The sequence below is a fragment of the Cynocephalus volans genome, chromosome 4 (assembly GCF_027409185.1).
Source record: "Cynocephalus volans isolate mCynVol1 chromosome 4, mCynVol1.pri, whole genome shotgun sequence".
Taxonomy (NCBI): Eukaryota; Metazoa; Chordata; class Mammalia; order Dermoptera; family Cynocephalidae; genus Cynocephalus; species Cynocephalus volans.
In genome coordinates, this window is record NC_084463.1 from 89138657 (window position 1) to 89156476 (window position 17820).

The 17820-nt window shown below is 36.2% G+C and overlaps 1 protein-coding gene across 2 annotated transcripts in view; it reads right to left on the reverse strand.

Moving 5' to 3' along the window:
* Positions 1 to 10927: 10927 nt before the first annotated feature.
* EED (embryonic ectoderm development) overlaps positions 10928 to 17820 on the reverse strand; it is a 28667-nt gene continuing 21774 nt past the window's right edge. Inside the window, exons 10-12 of one of the 2 annotated variants that reach the window (XM_063094068.1) lie at positions 12472 to 12630; positions 11664 to 11737; positions 10928 to 11263 (exon numbers count right to left, since the gene is read on the reverse strand). In XM_063094068.1, the coding sequence (XP_062950138.1) occupies positions 11137 to 11263; positions 11664 to 11737; positions 12472 to 12630 (360 nt within the window). In that variant the 3' untranslated portion in view covers positions 10928 to 11136. The remainder of the gene's footprint in view (positions 11264 to 11663; positions 11738 to 12471; positions 12631 to 17820) is intronic. The other variant, XM_063094067.1, reaches the window with a different exon arrangement.

Sequence of the window (17820 nt, forward strand, 5' to 3'; positions counted from 1 at the left end):
AATTGGGCATTTATCTGAGGAGTTACTGGACTGCACATTGTCAGTTATTTAAACCACCTAAAACTATTTTGTGTATCAACACGGTTAAAAACATGGATTCCGGAGTTAGGAATTAGTTCAAATCTCAGTCCTGCACTCACAATACTAGACAAATTATTTAACAACTCGATTCCCCAGATTACTCACCTGTAAAATGGGAATAACAATTTCTATTTCATGGGGTTTTGGGATGGCAAATAAAATAACACATATAAGGAACTTACCACAGTGCATGGTGAGCAGCAAACTGGTTGGTACTCAACTAATAGTATAGCTACTACTATTGAAAATACAGTAGTTTGTAAAGTGTGGGCCCTGAGCCAGCAGCATCAATAGACCTAGGAACTTATTAAAAATGCAAATTCTCTGGCGCCACCCCAAAACTATTGAATCATAAACTGGAATAGGGCACAGAAATCTGTGATTGAACAAGTCATCCAGGTGATTCCAATACATGCTACAATTTGAAAAACACTGATAAAGAAAATATAAGAAGTGAAGCTCTGTATGTGCTAACAATATTGGGGCCAGTAAGGCACAAATCTTTCCTTTCTAGGCCTAGTGATGTTCAAACATGACTTTATCTCTTTACTCTCTTCCATACTACCTGAAACTCATTGGAAATCTATGTAAGCAAAGATTTCTTAGCTCATTTTTTATTCATACTATATTTCCCTGAATACCTACCATAAGCCAGTGTGTTACACATTGGGATTGAGAAATAAGGAAAGGCTCCTGTTTCAAGAGCTCTTATGGTCTGCACTGATTTTAGAGCACAGAAAACCACAAGGGTACATGCATTTCAGTGAGATGCAAAAATGAGCAGGTTCAACCAGGGATATTTTTAAGGGAAGTAGAAGAGAGGCAGTAACTCAGAAAGGCAGAGCCCTTTCCAGAAGACGAACATTTATTTGATAAATATTAACTGAGCCCCTACAATGTGCACGCAGAAAGCAGCCTGACTACCTGGAAAACCTCTCCTACCAAGGAGGCAGCCTGGCAGGAGCTAGTTCTAAGCCTGGAAAGGCCACCAGAAGGAAAAAGAAGCATTGGCCAGAAAGGGCCTTTATAATGTCCGTCTGTTCTCAGCTGACTTCTTCAATGTCTTGGTCTTAGTTATGGCCCAAAAGACTAGCAAGCACAGCCATAGAAAGAGAGGAGCCCTGGCAGGAAGCTGAGTCAGGACCCAATCGGAGATGGAAACTGCTAAATCCCAGCCACAGAAAGTTCCCAACAGGTGGCAGAGCTATTAACAATTCTCTACCAATCCCACCAGTAGCCTTGGACATGGGTTTGGGAGACACTATAGCAACAGTGAGAGGGTTTCAAGTTACTGTGGAAAGTTGAACAGGCAAGGCTGGGCTGAGATAAACTTCATGTAATTAGGTCTACTTTGGGCTGTTTTGACTTGTTCATAGCCATATAAAATTGCAGTTTAGCAAGAAGTTTTAGAGTTTATTATTGAAATACAGTGAGAGAAATTTTCTAATTAGGATAATTTGTAATAAAGTAATAGTTTCAAAATGGAGAAATGGTTTCAAAATGTGTGTATCAGAATCATCTAAAAGAGCTTTATAAAAATATTCTGGTCTGTTAGGTTAGGACTCATCTGTTGTATGCTCCCTAAATGATTCTGGTGCTTCACTCTTTCCACATTTGAGAACCACAGCATGACACTGATTTATACAGGGGCCTTCAGTAATGCAATTCCTTGCACACCTAGCCAATTAAGTGTATGAATAAATGATTCTCTCCTGTCTACTAAGAGCTCACACTTTAAGACAAAGGTAAGAAAGTATTAGTTTGGAGGGCCCTTCACAGAGGGTTTGACCCCCAGGAGTTACAAAGTATTTCAGCCAGATTTATTCAGGGATTGAGGGGACTAATGCAGCCCCGTTACATAGGTTGCTATTCAGAAGTGGGATTGTTAAGCCTTAACTTGCAACCAGACTGAGAGAGATAAACCAAACCTTTTTTATACTAAATCTTAACAGTTTAAAAAATGATTTTGCAATGAACAGAAAAACAAATAATGGCCAATATAGTACGGTGTCAATCCAGTATTATACACTTTCTACAATCAATGATTTTCTGACAACCCAAAATTTAACGGTTTCAGAATTATATTCCCTCTCATAATACAGAAATGTAACAGATATCACCCAACATTTTTTATTCCACATTAGCCTGGGTTAACTAAGTCAAGAAACATGAAATGAGTCTACTTTCATTCACCTGAAGTCTTGCTCTGCATCAGAAAATAACCACAAAATACCAAGAATCTTTGTAGAAATCCACCAGCTCAATTCCAAAATGATGGTCGTATTTGTGATATAAATTATGACAGGGGAAAACCCAGAGGTGATAACTGAAAGTAGGGGAAGTTACAAACTTTACAGTGTTGAAACTATGGTCTCTGGCTAAAGAGAGACCATGTAGTAATTTTTTTTTTTTTTTTTTTTTTTTACTTGTATTTCTGACACTGTGGGTCCAGCTCTCAATTCCCTTGGATAAGTCATCTAGACTCATTTCCCCTAGATCAGTGTGTTTCAGACTGATCCATTAGCAGGTTGTGAAATCAATTTAGTGAGTCACAAAAAGCATTACAAAAAATGGAATAGAAAATTTCAGAATGCATCATACATGGTAAGTGTATTCCTTGATGGAACTTTTTGTTTCAGTTATATATGTATGTGTGTACAATTTGGATATTACGTATAGTCTAACTTGGGTTACATTAAAATATAAAGTTTAAAAATTACTGTCCTAGATGATAACTCATCCAAGCCTGAAGATGCAATTAAGCAGAAAGCCTGTGCCCTTTGCCTCATGTGAGCATTTTAATGCTTTAAGCACTTCGACAAGGTGACCATCAGTTCTCTAGGCCTCTGCCCTTCTCAGGCATTCACTTAAAACCTACTTTAAAATCATTGAATTGCTTTGATCTCTGTACCAGCCAGCTGCCAAAAAAAAAAAAAAAAAAAAAAAATCACTGAATTTCTATCCAACTCTTCTCCAATATTGTGGTAGGATGATACACCCAAAGCCACATTTGTCCTCTCACTCTGTTTTTTATTTCTTCTAAATGCTGAGATTTCATCATACTTATCTCTGCAGCAACAACCATCAAATTCTGCCTTGTGGATTTCTTCAGGTCCAGGTCTCTTACCACAGAGCATAATATGGCTCTCCGCTCTTCCCGTTTCTATTGCTGAAATAAACTCTGAATTATTTTTATTTTGGGGGGTGGAGGGGTGGGGAGGGAGAGTGGAGAATTGTTCTATTCATTTTACGTAAACTAACTGAATAAACGAAAATAGAGCCAGAAAGAAACTGGTAACAAGCCTGTAAGTAGTTTAGAAAAGAAATGAGAATCTATCAACAGAGATGTCATGGCCAAATGGTACAGCTTAGAAAAGGGAGGCACAGGGCCTCAGGGCAGCCCCAGGCAAGGTCAGCTTCATGGCACACGACCAGTGCAGCAGTACAGGGAATAAAGCTCAGAAAGGCCCTGGGCTTGGTTCAGTGCTGTGCTGCTTCCATCTTGAAAGCTTTAATAATTTTTTCTTTGAAGTTGTGTTTCTTAAGTGAAGTCCAATGAGACAAGGCAGCATGTGTGTGAGTAGAGGAGAAACGCACAATATGACTGTTCCTTGCCACTCCATTAATAGAGTATTCACGATTCCCAGTAAGCACAGAATTCCAGCAGACCCACAATGTGTGGAACTCAGCAAGGCTCAAAACGAGTGCAAGGTGTGTTACATCTTCAACTAATTAGGCAGGGACGCTGACAGCCCTAAGAGACCATGCTTTCAGTTTGAACAAGTGCTTAGTTTGAACACAGAAAGACAACATGGCATTTTAAGAAACACAAATCAAGGAACCCTAATCTTACTTATGTTACTTCCTTGTATTAGCTAACCACTTATACTGAAGATGATAACAGAGAAGAAAAGGGATAGATGGGGCAACTGGTAGTTCCTTTTCCTTTGTCCTCACACATCAGTAAGTCAAATGCCGTGATGATAGAATGTGTGGTGTGAAATCAATTGAGTTACTTTTGTGTAGTGTTGACACTGAACTGGTAAGAACAAAATACACATGCATGTACGAGCCACAAAATACCAGTTGTGTAATTTCTGTGATTCCACAAGTTAAATACCCTTATGTTTGTATTTAAAACTGTCACTACACAATAGGAAGAACAGTAAAATTTGTGTTAGTAATTTAAAATTTTAACTTTACTTAGAATGGCATTAAATAGCAAATTTAAAAACACCGTAAGTTGAGGAAGAAATCATGAGGGAAATCGCTTTATATTTTAGTTCCTTTAACCTCTTTATTCCTGCTTTTTAAAGAGGGATTGCATTTTCATTTTGCACAGGGGCCTGCCTGCAAATTATACAGCTGAACCTGACTTCAGGACTAGAAACAGGACCAATAGCATCCTCTATTCCTCCTGAATTATTTTTTGGGTTGCTGTCCAGCATGGGGATTTGAACCCTTGACCTTCGTGTTAACATCATTGTACTCCAACCAACTGAGTTAACCAGCCACAATGAGATGAGTGTAATGTCCATGAAGTACAGGAGGCTCCAGGAAGACTTCGTTCTGAAGTTCATAGATAAGAATCTTGTGTCCCTTACCCAAGCTGATGTGTATCATCTTAACTTTGGCTCCCTTGGGGGCAGTGAGCATGCTCTTGGCCTGAATGGAGACATTGAAAGTGTGGAAGTGCTTAAGATCTCTGCTGAACAGGGTCTTATCCACTTTTAGGTTGGATATCCAGGTGAGCTAGGTGTGCACTTTCAAAAGCACCCTCACCGTCCAAGGTGCACTCGTAATCCAGAAAGGAAATGGGCTCCATAGAGAACTTGTGGGTTATCACAGCACTGGAATACTCTTGAAGAATGACTGGAAGAGAGAGTGTAGATCAAGTGTCAGGCTCTGGATAGACCATAGTGTAGGGATGCCATCTCTGGTTCCCAGTGTCTAAAAAACAAACCAAAAACTTCCAGGACTTCCACATCTTATTGTTCTTCAAATTGTAGTGTAGAAGGCTTTTAAAGAACCTGCTGTCCTGGTAAACACCTTGCCTCACCACAAAGAGCTACAAGGATATGGCATCAATTGGCCCCTCATCCGGGTGGAAATACACTGTGGAAACTGCTTTTCCTCAGGAAATGATACAGATCAGATGGAGTTCTGGGCTTGGTAGAAACTGATGCAGAACGGCACATCAGTGGCTGTGACTGCAACAAAGTGGGGGGAGACGGGACGGTAAGGAGGATGCCAGCACCACACACATCTCTCTAGCTCTTACACGTCCACATGTGTTCTTAGGTGTCCTGGTAGCAAGTAAGATAATTACTTCAAATACTGCCTTTGCTTCATTCATCTTCCCTCCTCTCTTGATCCCAATTAAATGTATTGTTAGACTTTTCATTTTTACCTCTATTTCTTAACCTCTCAGTCTCCATTTTTCTGATTCTAGGCAATTTCTTAAGATCTCATCCAATTCACTAATTTCTATTCAGCAGTGTCCAGTTGTTATCTAACTCATTCATGGAGTTTACTTCAACAATTACATTTTTCATTTCTAAAAATTCTATTTGTTTCTCAAGTATACCTGGTCAGTCTTCGTAGTCTCTTACTGTCTGCTCATTTTTGTGACTGCACTTCTTATTTCTTTCATTCAACAAAGTTATTAGACCCCTGTTATGTACAAGGCACTGTTCTATGGGCTGGGATTATACCGGTAAAATAAAACAAAAAAACCTGTCCTCATATAGCCTACATCACACTGGGAAGAGAAATATAATAAAACAAATAAGTAAATTATTCAGTATAGTAGGTGATAACTAAAATGGAGAATAAGAAAGAAAGGGGAGAATGAATACAGGAAGGAGGGAGAGTTGCAATTTTAAATAAGGTGGTTGTTTTATCTTCTTTACCTAATAATTCAGTATCTGAAGACTTTGGTGTTTTATTTATTTCAACTCTCAAAGAGCTTGTTTCATTGTCTAGCTGGTGATCTTTGACTGTTAACTATTTGTTTTACCTAAATCTTCAGCAACTTTAGGAGCTTCCTTAAGAGTCCTTTTGTTTGTTTTAATAACTAGTATCCACCAAAGGGGTTATCAAACAATGGCTTGTGGGCCAAATGTGGCCCACTGCCTGTGTTTATAATTAAAGTTTTACTGGCACACAGCCATGCCCAGTCATTTACATGTTGTCAGTAGCTGCTCTCATGCTACAGCAGCAGAGTTGAATAGTTATGACAGAGACTGTATGAGACACAAAGCCTAAAATATTTACTATCTAGCTCTTTTCAGAAAAAGTTTGTTGACTCCTGATCTACAAAGATATACATAGGAAGGAAACACAAAACTGAAATAGGCACTAACATATACAGTAACTAATTCTGACAAGTAAACTTGAGAAAATAACCAGAGGTACACAAATATTTGTGTACTAGGATGTTAATCGAGACAGTATTTACAACAGCAAAAAATTCAAAGCAATAAACATGTCCAACAAGGCATTAAATAGATAATTGTATATTCACGGAAATGTATGGAAAGATATGCAAGCAAAATAATCCAAAGAATCAATAGCAATCAGAAAATGCAGTGGATAAACATATTCAGTATAATCTAGATTCTTTAAAATTATGCACACAAAATACATCCCATCACTAAAAGCAACTATTTCTAGGTAGTAAAATTAAAGGTGGTTTTTACTTTTTTCTTTATATTTCTATATAAGCTGCATTATGTGATTTAGAAATTATTTATCTAAAGTGTGAGTATAGTATTGATTTTTTAAAGTCTTTATCTCTTAGAAATATAGACTAATTTTTACAGATAAAATGGCGTGTCTGAGGTGTGCTTCAAAATAATCTGGGACGAACGTATAGATAAAACAAGATTGGCTACGTATTGATAACTGTTGAAGCCTGGCTATTGGTAAATTCAATTCATTACTTTCTTCACTCTTCTGTGTTTGAAACTTTCAAGGATACAATTAAAAAAACAAAAACAAAACTGCTTTGTCTTTTCAGAAACATAATAAACAGCCAACTCATCAAAGCTGGTTTTATCGTTCCTAAGACTATCTGTAACATTATATAAGAAATATACCAAACAATTATTGGGTCAAAGAGTAAATTAAAAGGAAAATTAAAAGATATCCTGAGACAAAAATGGAAACACAACACACCGAAACTTATGGGACACAGCAAAAACAGGAAAAAAAGAGGGAAGTTTATAGCATTAAATGCATGCATCAAAAAAAGATCTCAAATAAACAAACTAATGTTACACCTAAAAAAATGAGAAAAAGAACAAACTAAACTCAAAGTTAGCAGTAGGCAGAAAATAAAGATCAGAGCAGAAGTAAATCAAATAGAGACTAGAAAAACAATAAAAAGATCAATAAAACTGAGTTGTTTTTTTGAAAAGCTAAACAAAATTGACAAACCCTTACCTACACTAAGAAGAGAGAGAAAGCTCAAATAAATAAAATCAGAAATGACGGAAGAGGCATTACAACTGATACCACAGAAGCACAAAGGATCGTTAAGAGACTACTATGAACAATTATATGAGGGTACTTCAAAAAGTTCATGGAAAGATTCGCATAACTTTTCAATTATATTTTTCCATGAGCCTTTTAAAGTACCTTTGTATGCCAACAAACTGGATAACCTAAAATAAATGGATAAATTCCTAGAAGCATATAACCTACCAAGACACGAATCACAAAGAAACAGAAAATCTGAACAGACCAATAACAAGTAAGGAGACTGAATCAGTAATAAAGTCTCTCATCAAAGAAAAGACCAGTATCAGATGGCTGTCGCTGCTGAATTCTACCAAACATTTAAAGAAGAACTAAAAGCAATACTTCTAAACACTTTTTAAAAATTGAAGTGGAAAGAATACTTCCAAACTAATTTTACAAGACCAGCATTACCCTAATACCAAAACCAGACAAGAACACTACAACAAAGAAACTACAGACAAATATCCCTGATGAACATAGATGCAAAAATCCTCTACAAAATACTAGCAAACTGTATTCAACAGTTCATTAAAAAGATCACTCACCATGATCAAATGGTATTTACCTCTGGAATGCAAGAATGGTTCAACATGAACAAATCAATGTGATTCACCATATTAACATGATGAAGGAAAACCATATGATCATTGCAATAGATGCAGAAGCAGCATTTGACAAAATTCAACATCCTTTCATGATAAAAACTCTCAACAAAATAGGTACAGAAGGAATTTTCCTCAATACAATAAAGGTCATATATGACAAGCCTATAGCTTATATCATACTCTGCTGAAAAGTTGGCTTTTCCTCTAAGATCACAAACAAGATAATGGATATATTAATTAGCCTGATCTGCTCATTCCACAATGTATGTACAGGTATTGAAACATCACATTGTACCAATAAATATATACAATTATTTATCAATTACAGATAGTTAAAATAAAAAAAGAAATATATGTATTTATTCTTGGTTCCCAGTTCCTGACACAAGAGCTAGAGCTTGTAAGACCCTTGGAATCACCTGAGTGAAAAGCTTGTCTTTTTGTATGGTGATGAGGTAACTGGTGGCTGGGGCATCTAGATAGCTTCTGTAAGGAAGAGAAATGTTATTCCCTCAATATTTCACAGAAATGAGAGAACACAGCATAAAGAATGTGACTGACAACTGGCCTATTAATTCTTCCCGGACCTTCCATTATCTGTACTAGCGTTAACCTTTGATATTCCATCAGGATCCACTGACACCAGTTTAAGTTTCTGAATTTCTTTTTTTGAGCAGTTCTATTTATAAGGACTGATATGTCATGATTTTTATTTTCTTAGCAGTTCTTCAGAGAAAGAGAAATTTTCCTTGCTTTTATAAAAGAATAAAATTCATCCTATTTTACAAAACACACAGGCCCTTTTGACCACTTTAAGGTCCAAATAATTTATGGGACATTATTTATCTTATTTTCCTTATATCTGGAAACATTTTGCAATTTCATCAAGTCAGGACTGCATCATTACTCATGAATTATTCCCAACTACATTAACAGAAGTATGACAAATCACCGAGAAAGATGTAATACTGAAACAAATTGCCATTCTTCGTTCTTACTGCACTGCCCAAAATATTTTATCATCTTTCAAGAAGGTATAAAAGAGAGGAGACACCATCTTTGTAGTCTACTTTTAGCTTTTGTTAATCACAATTAAGAATTCATAATTTTTCATTTTCCATTCATGAGAAAGAGAAGAAAACTGACAAAGGAAGATGTTTTCAAATTACTAGATAAATTAGGAGATAACAGAGATAGACACAGCACCACTCTAGACACTGATAGTGATAAAACTGATTGTACAGTGTAAGTGAAATCTCAGCCTGAGTCTTCATATGACCATATCCTAGAATTTTCTCAAACTCAAGAATCAAGTTATGAACAATATATTTCTAAAGACCAAGAGGAAGCATGATATTCTTACCCCATCAGTCATGCAAATGGAAGGATTTCATCATGCAGTATTTTGCAACAAGAACCTGGACCACCTCATTTTGCTAAACGGGTGTGACAGTATTCTTTACCTTTTATGAAGTTTGTGCATCAAAATTTATTTGCTACAAAGGTTTCCTGCTTAAGTTCCTACTACAATTTCCAAAAAAAAAACTGAAGGGTCCATTGGGCCAAGGTGGTAAATGGTGATAAAGTTTCCCTGTTTACTGAGAGATCAGCATTATATTATTTTCAGGGAGGTAAACCTTGCTTCAGAGACGGCTCAAAAGCACAGAGTGTCAAATACCATACAAGTTTAAGATATAAAAACCAAACTTTATAAATACGTGTAATTTATAGAAACAAGGTTCATAAAATCTTTTTTTAAAACTTGACAAAATCCAGTGCTTTGTATTTTATCCTGGCTCACATTACCCCTACCTTAGCTTTATGGTCACTCAGGCTTTCTTCATTCCCTCTGCTTCAGGTTAACCCCTCCGCATGTGATTTTGGTCCTCTTTTGGGATTTTCTGCCTACAAATAAATGCAATGCACTCTGTGTCTGAGACAAAATGACCAACTACTCTCAACTCTGACTCCTCAGTCTATTTCTCTCTCTTAGCCAATAATATCCTTCTAGAAAAGGGGGCAACAACTCACTACATGGTCATACTCCCCATTTCTTTCATTATTCAATCCACTGAATTCAAGCTTCTATGTCCTCTCCTCCTTTGTTCTAATGATAACACTTCCACTAAGGTTATTAATGGCCTAGTTGCAAATCTATGGCAATATTTTTTTCAAAAACTATAAAATGTTTCTAAAACATTATATGATCTAACTCAACAGAATTTTAAACATAATTACTTATTATGAAACTATTACAGAAGAAATCATGAAAAAAATATGAAACCACAGGAAATACAATCTCCAATAATTATACACAATTTAGAATGTATTTAGGGCTTATTATATGTCAAATACTGTTCTAATTGCCTCACATATATTAAATCATTTGATTCTCACAAATAACACTGTACACTGGCCAGCTGCCAAAAAAACAAAAAAAACCCACAAATAATGCTGAGGTAGTATTATTATCCCTGTTTTACACATGAGGAAACTGAGGCACAGAGATATTAAGTTACTTATCCAAGGTTACACAGTTAGTGGCAGAGCTGTGACTTAAATTCAGTTTAATTCTAGAGCCTACACTTAATCTCTACATTATACAGCTTTCTGCAGTTAGGAGAACTACAAACATGATCATTACAAAAAGATACGGCATGATTTTATTACTTTCAAGTTTTTCCATCACCATGAAAATAACTAAAATAACACACAGCTTTACAAAAATAAATTTTTATTAAAAGCAGTAGAATCTGAGCAGGAAGACAGTACAAAGAATGTAAACAATTTAAACATCACTACATTCAGCTCAGCCTGATTGAAAGCTGAAAGACAACTCTAAATGCTCTATGTGCCCTTACTAGCAAGATACATTAATTCTATTTTACACAGACAACAACTCTAATTTTGATTAGGACCAAGTATTTTATCGAAGTCGATCCCAGCGCCAAATACTGGCATCATCACAAACAGCTATAAGAATGCTGCTATCCCTGCTAAAACTGGTTTGTCGAATAGCAGCACCACATTTATGATGAGTCAGTGTTGTACATCTAGGGAAAAAACATGACAATGGGTTAAATACCATACATAATGTTGTTAGTACCTACCTTAAAACAGTGAATTGGAAAATAAACAGATATCCCAATATAAAAAGCACTTAAAACTAGAATATACGTCACTAAGAGCTCAGTTTCAAATTTCACAAAATTTGGGTATATCTTAAATACAAGAGGCACCACATAATTAAAAAAAAACAAAACCAAAACTTGTCACCAAGGTACTCATGAAAAACAATTATTGAAATAAAAAAGCAATACTTTAACTCTGAGACTAGTAAATGTTAAAAATTATTTAAGGATGGCCCTGCAAATATCAATTATTTCCTCTATATTGGCATAAAATTTTGTAGAAAAAGGCAGAAATTTTGAATAGAGGTTTCTAAATACTTACTTGGCTTTATGAGGATCTTCTACTTCTAAATCCCAAACATAAAGTTTGCCAACCTGATTGCCCAATGCAAGCATCTGTATAAACATTTTAAAAAATATCAAATTAATAAAAGCACCAGGCTCTAAAGCATTCAAGCAATCCTAACACATCTTTCTTATTTCAGTGAAACCTCAGCTCCAGCCTCTGACCGTACTCTTGACTATTTCTTTGGATCTTATATTCCTGATTTGTAAACAGGAACAAGAGCAATTAATACTTCGAACTAAATACTTAAGTAAATTAAGAAGTCATTTTGCAAATTTATAAAGGGCTTTATAATTTATATTGTTAGCATGGTACTCTTTCTTCTGCCTTAAAGAATTATAGCAAAAGCTGTGGAAAGCTCTTCCAAAAATTTCTTGTGAAATAAATATCCAGGCAATTTGTTACCACAAAATTCTAACAGAGTTCTTTGGATAACTAGTATTTTGTCTCTGTCTTCTACCTTGACTTTTCTCTAAGTTATTCAAGGAAAACCTACATAAGATTAACACTCTAATCACTAGAACATTAAATATTAGTAACAGGTGTTACACCTAACTTCCATCACTGATAACTGACTGACAATTGCCTTTATCATAAGCACTACAGATGATGTGCAGACCCACAAAGAGAAAGTGAACAACATCAAAGGGCAAAGTAATCAATACAAAACACCAGGGTAGATTCTTGGAAAAAAAAAACCAAGGACACAACTTTCAGAAAAAGCTAGAATTGCAATGGTCTTTCATAAGTCAAATAATTTCAAAATGTAAAAATATGATGCTACCTTTTGCCAGAAATCCATAGAAAACCTCATGTACCAAATGTCACATTGGCTGTAATCAAATCGGCCAAGAATAGTCACATTAGACTCACTGGGTTTGATTTTATCTATGTCATCTTCCATTTTGCCAGGTTTCCAGCACACAATGGCATTTTCACAAGACTAAAAAAGAGAAATGAGAAAAAGAAATGTTAATTGTAAAACTGAATTTTTAAAATTAAAAACAAGACTTTTTCACTACTATCATCTTAGAATTGATAGCTCTTAGAATCTGGTTAATCCATCTACTAAGTACAGTGATGTACATTCATTTATATTTACAGTGTCAATGTCCACACTTGAAGATAAGAAATCTGATTATCAACAGAAAGATTTACACTGTCCAAAATAATCATTTTGGAAGTCACAATTTCTCTTCCAAATTAAACCAAGTGTAGCATTAGATACTTGAGCACCTAGAGACTTGAAGTGTTATAGCAAAACACATAGTATTTATACATAGGACTCTTCATAATCTGGCCCTTGCTTACTTCACTAGTTTCATCTTTCCCCATTCAATTTCCCATTCCACTTCTAAAAACAGATGGTTCCCTTTACTTTGTTAACTATTAATCGTTCATCCACAGTGTCTATGCCACATAGTATGTGCTTAATAGATGTCTTAGGAAAGTTGATGAACTCATAAAACGGGCCTTAGAGCTCAGGTAATAAATAGTGCAATAACAGCAATGGTTTAACATGAAGACACTGATATGGGAATGGGATCAAAATAGGCCACAAAGTTACACTTTCCATATCCTATAACATCAAATCTGTGCACACACTTCAACTTAAGCAGTAAGTGGTAAAGAATACAATGGAAGAAAAATTCCAAAACTGTGGACACTATTCATGTTACTGTTTAGGTCAGTGGTTTGCTAAGGGACATTTGGCAATGTGCCTTGGCCTCGAGTGGGTAGAGACTAGAGATGCTGCTAAACGTCTTATGATACACAGGACAGCCCCCTACAAACAAGAATAATCTGGCCTAACCTCAACAGCACCATGACTGAGAAACCCTGGTGTAGGTGAACAGTGCCCCCTATAGTTTTACAGGACAGCCAATACAGTCACAGGTGCCAGCTCTATGGGGTTCACCAGCATTTCAACAGTTTAACAGCAGGGCCACTGAAAGATTAGGAAGAGGACAACACATTCTTTTTCTTCTCAACCTTTTTCAGACTTTTGAAATCGAAGCACTATATGATCTGTTACACAAGTTCTTAACTGTGAAGTACCTTAAAGATCACCTAGTTTGATAACTCTTTACTAAGTGCTCAAATGAATCGATAGCCTGTGGAGTTTTCTCAAAAGACTCATCCTGGCCCCAACTCTACTGAATCAGAATCTCAAAGACGGAAGCTGAAAGAGAAGAACTGTAAAATAGCTCTTCAAGTGCTTCTTACTGACTGCACTGGCAAGGATTCTTAATTGTTAGAGCCTCCTCATAGAAAACTAAAGCATAGGGAGGAAAAAAGAAATTTGCCAGAGTTAATGGATGGCTGGCTGCACTTCAAAATCATTTAGAGAACTTTTTAAAATTACAAATCCCGAGTTCCTTATGTCAGATTTTAAATCTCTGGGGGTGAGGCCTAGGAACCTATTTTTACCATGTTCTTCCAGTGACTCTGATGCAGAGCCTGATTTGAGACCATCAATATAGTTTGGTTCAACCTCCCACCTAAGATTTAGAGATCCTTTCCTGTGGTCTCATTAAGTTCTAAGAACAGAAATTTAAAAGCTGTTGGCTTTTTACTTCTGCTACCAAAACAATGGAGTAGATGTACTTTTCCCTATTTGTCCCACTAAGTATAGCTTAGAAGTATATCATATATGAGGGTACTTCAAAAAGTTCATGGAAAGACTTGTACTATCTTTTAATTCTACTTTTCCATGAGCTTTTTGAAGTACCCCGGTATAAAGCAAACATGACTCTGAAAGGTAGAGAAAAGGCAGATGAGTTAGGAATCCTGGAACATAAATGATACAGTGTTGAGTTCCTTGGGTTTTCATTTGCTTTATGCTAGAGAAGGCAGCAACTCAAAAATGCTAATGGGTGAAGACAAAAAAGCTTCAACAAATGTATGTTTTTTCTAGCCAAGGACCAAGAAAGTGGCAGCCTAACAAGACAGAAAATTTTCAGACAACGAATACGCTACTCAGCCAGACACCACAGACAAATCTGTGGATCTATCTCCACCTAGCAAAAGACTAAGAAAGTGGCAGCCTAACAAGACAGAACATTTTCAGGTAACAAATAGTCTACTCAGCCAAACACCACAGAAAAACCTGTGGAACCTATCTCCACTTGAAGCACCTCAAGTGCAAACCCCTGACACCCCCATACCCCCTGTGGTAATATAATGGGGTGACCCTCCTCCTCCTCTCTGGGATGGATCAGAGAAGGCCTAGTAGAGTCCAGACGTTCACAACCACTTGGTGGTGAAGGCCAACACCAACCACCCACAGTGTCAGTGGAGACCACTAGGGCAGCAGTAATGAGGCCAACCCAGCTACAGTGGTATCATCTAAGGCCTAGTGGAAAGCCTGAATTCTCACCCCACCCAGCAGTAATGAGGCACCATCACCAAGTCCACTGAGTGGGAATCTGGACTTATACCTCCACATGGCAACCACAAGGCAGTGCTTCCCTTCCCAGCAAAAAAGGTATCCAAAGAAACGTGCTTAAAAGAAGATCTAAATGAGATCCAGAGTCTCAAAATACCCAAAATATCCAGGTTTCAGTCAAAAATCACTCATCATACCAAGAATCAGAAAAATCTCAACTTTAAGAAAACAATCAATCGATTCCAACACTGAGATAACATAGATGTCAGAACTATCTGACAAGGATTTTAAAGCAGCAATTCTAAAAATGCTTCAATTGTACAAACAAAAACAAATTTCTGCAAAGAAATAAAAGATATGAAGAATCAAATGGAAATTTTAGAACTGAAAAATACTATCAAAATTAAAAACTCAAATCAGTGTGCTCAACAGCAGAAAGAGAGAAAAGAGTCAATAAATTTAATGACAGAACAATAGAAATTACCCAACATGAACAAAAGAGAAAGCAGATTAAAAAAAACCAAAAAAGACATAGTCTCAGAGACCAAACGAGAGATCTAACATTCATATGATCAAAGTCTCAAAATGAGGAAGAGAGCAGGACTAAAAAAACTTGAATAATGACTGAAAAGTTACCAAATTGAGCCAAAAATGTCCCCCAAACATAAACCTACCACAGATTCAAGATGGGTCAGTGAACCCCAAATAAGATAAACCTAATGAAATCCCCTTCAATTCACATTATTCAAACTTCAAATTAAAATATACTCACACTCAATCTGAAAACTAAAGGTGAGGGAAAAAAAGCAGTAGGACAGAAAGAACACCTTACTGATAGGGGAAAAACAATTCCAATGACAGAAGATTTCTCAACAGAAACTATGGAGGCAAGAGAGAAGGCACAACATTTTTCAAGTGTTACAAGAAAACAACTGGGAAACCAGAATCCTCTATTCTTCAAGAATTAGGAAGTGAGCCATTCTCAGATGAAGAAAAACTAAGCATTTGTCACCAGCACACCTACCCTAAAAGAATAGCTACAGGAAGTTTTCTTTCTTTTTTTTTTTTTTGGTCATTTTTTCGTGACCGGCACTCAGCCAGTGAGTGCACCGGTCAGTCCTATATAGGATCCGAACCCGCGGCGGGAGCGTCGCCGCGCTGCCAGCGCAGCACTCTACCAAGTGCGCCACGGGCTCGGCCCTTACAGGAAATTTTCTAAACAAGAAATGATTTAAGAAGGAATCTTGGAATTACCAGTAAGGAAGAATGGAAAAAGCAAATTTAGTAAATACAATACTCTCCTTATCCTCTTTAGTTTTCTAATTATGTTTGACGGTTGAAGCAAAAATTTTAACACTATCTCATGTGGTTCTGAAATATAAAGTAAATATTTAAGACAATTATATTACAAATGGAGAAGGACAAAGTGACGTAAAGGAAAGTAAGGTTCTATACTTCACCTGAATTGGTAAAATGTCAATACACATCAGACTGTGATAAGTTAAGTATATATGAGGGTGTTTCAAAAAGTTCGTGGAAAATTACAATTAAGATAATACAGATCTTTCCACCAACTTTTTGAAGACCCCTTGTATAATGTAACATTTAAAGCAACCACACAAAAGCTACACAAAGAAATGCATTCAAAAATACTATAGACAAAAAAAAATTCTAAAAAAAAGGTTCACATAACCTACAGGAATTTAGGAGGGAAAAACCCAGACAGAAATGAATAAATAAAATGGCATACTTAATGTAATTACTGATGTTAAGACTAAAATATAAATGGTCTACATACACCAACTAAAAGACTGGCAGAGTGGATTAAAAATATATATGGCTCAATTGTTTGTCATCTACAAGAAACTTACTCAAATATAATGATATAAGCAGATTAAAACATTGGAGAAATAATGATAAATGGGTCAAGTCACGAAGATATAGCAATACAAAATGTGTATGCATCAAACAACAGAGTTGCAAAAGTGACAGGACTGAAAGGCGAAAGAGAAAAATTCACAATTACAGCTAGAAATTTGAATATTGGTCTCTCAATAATCAATGAGGATACAGAAGAATTCAACAACACCATCAACCAAGTGTCTAATTGATACTTATATAACACTCCATCCAACAGCACAGTACATATTCTTTCCAAGCTCCCATGACCCATATCTAAAATAGAGCCATAAAACGAATTTTCAAAAAATTTAAAAGAATTGAACTCTCCCCCACCTCAAGAAACTTTAAAAGTTGAGCAAAATAAACCAGAAGCAAACAAAAGATGAGACAGCAATAATACTTAGAAAAAGCAATGAAACAGAAGATTTTTGATTCTTTCAAAAGGTAAACAAAATTGACAAACCTCTAGCAAGACTGACCAAAAAAGACATAACTACCAATTTCAAGAATGAAACAGAGATAGTAGATATCAAAAGGAAAATAAGGCACTGGCTGGTTAGCTCAGTAGGTTAGGGCGCAGCCTTACAACACCAAGGTCATGGGTTCAGATCGCCACAATGGCCAGCTGCCCCCCACCACCCCCAAACCAAAAAGAATAATAAAGGAATACTACAAACTATGTACCCATAAATTTTACCTTAGATGGAGTCATCCAGTTCCTCAAACAGCACAAACTACCACAACTCACACAATATAAAGTTGTGAATTTGTAGTCAAAAAACTGAATTCATAATTTAAAAAACCCCCTTCAAAAATTTCTTGGCCAAGGTAGTTTAACTGGAA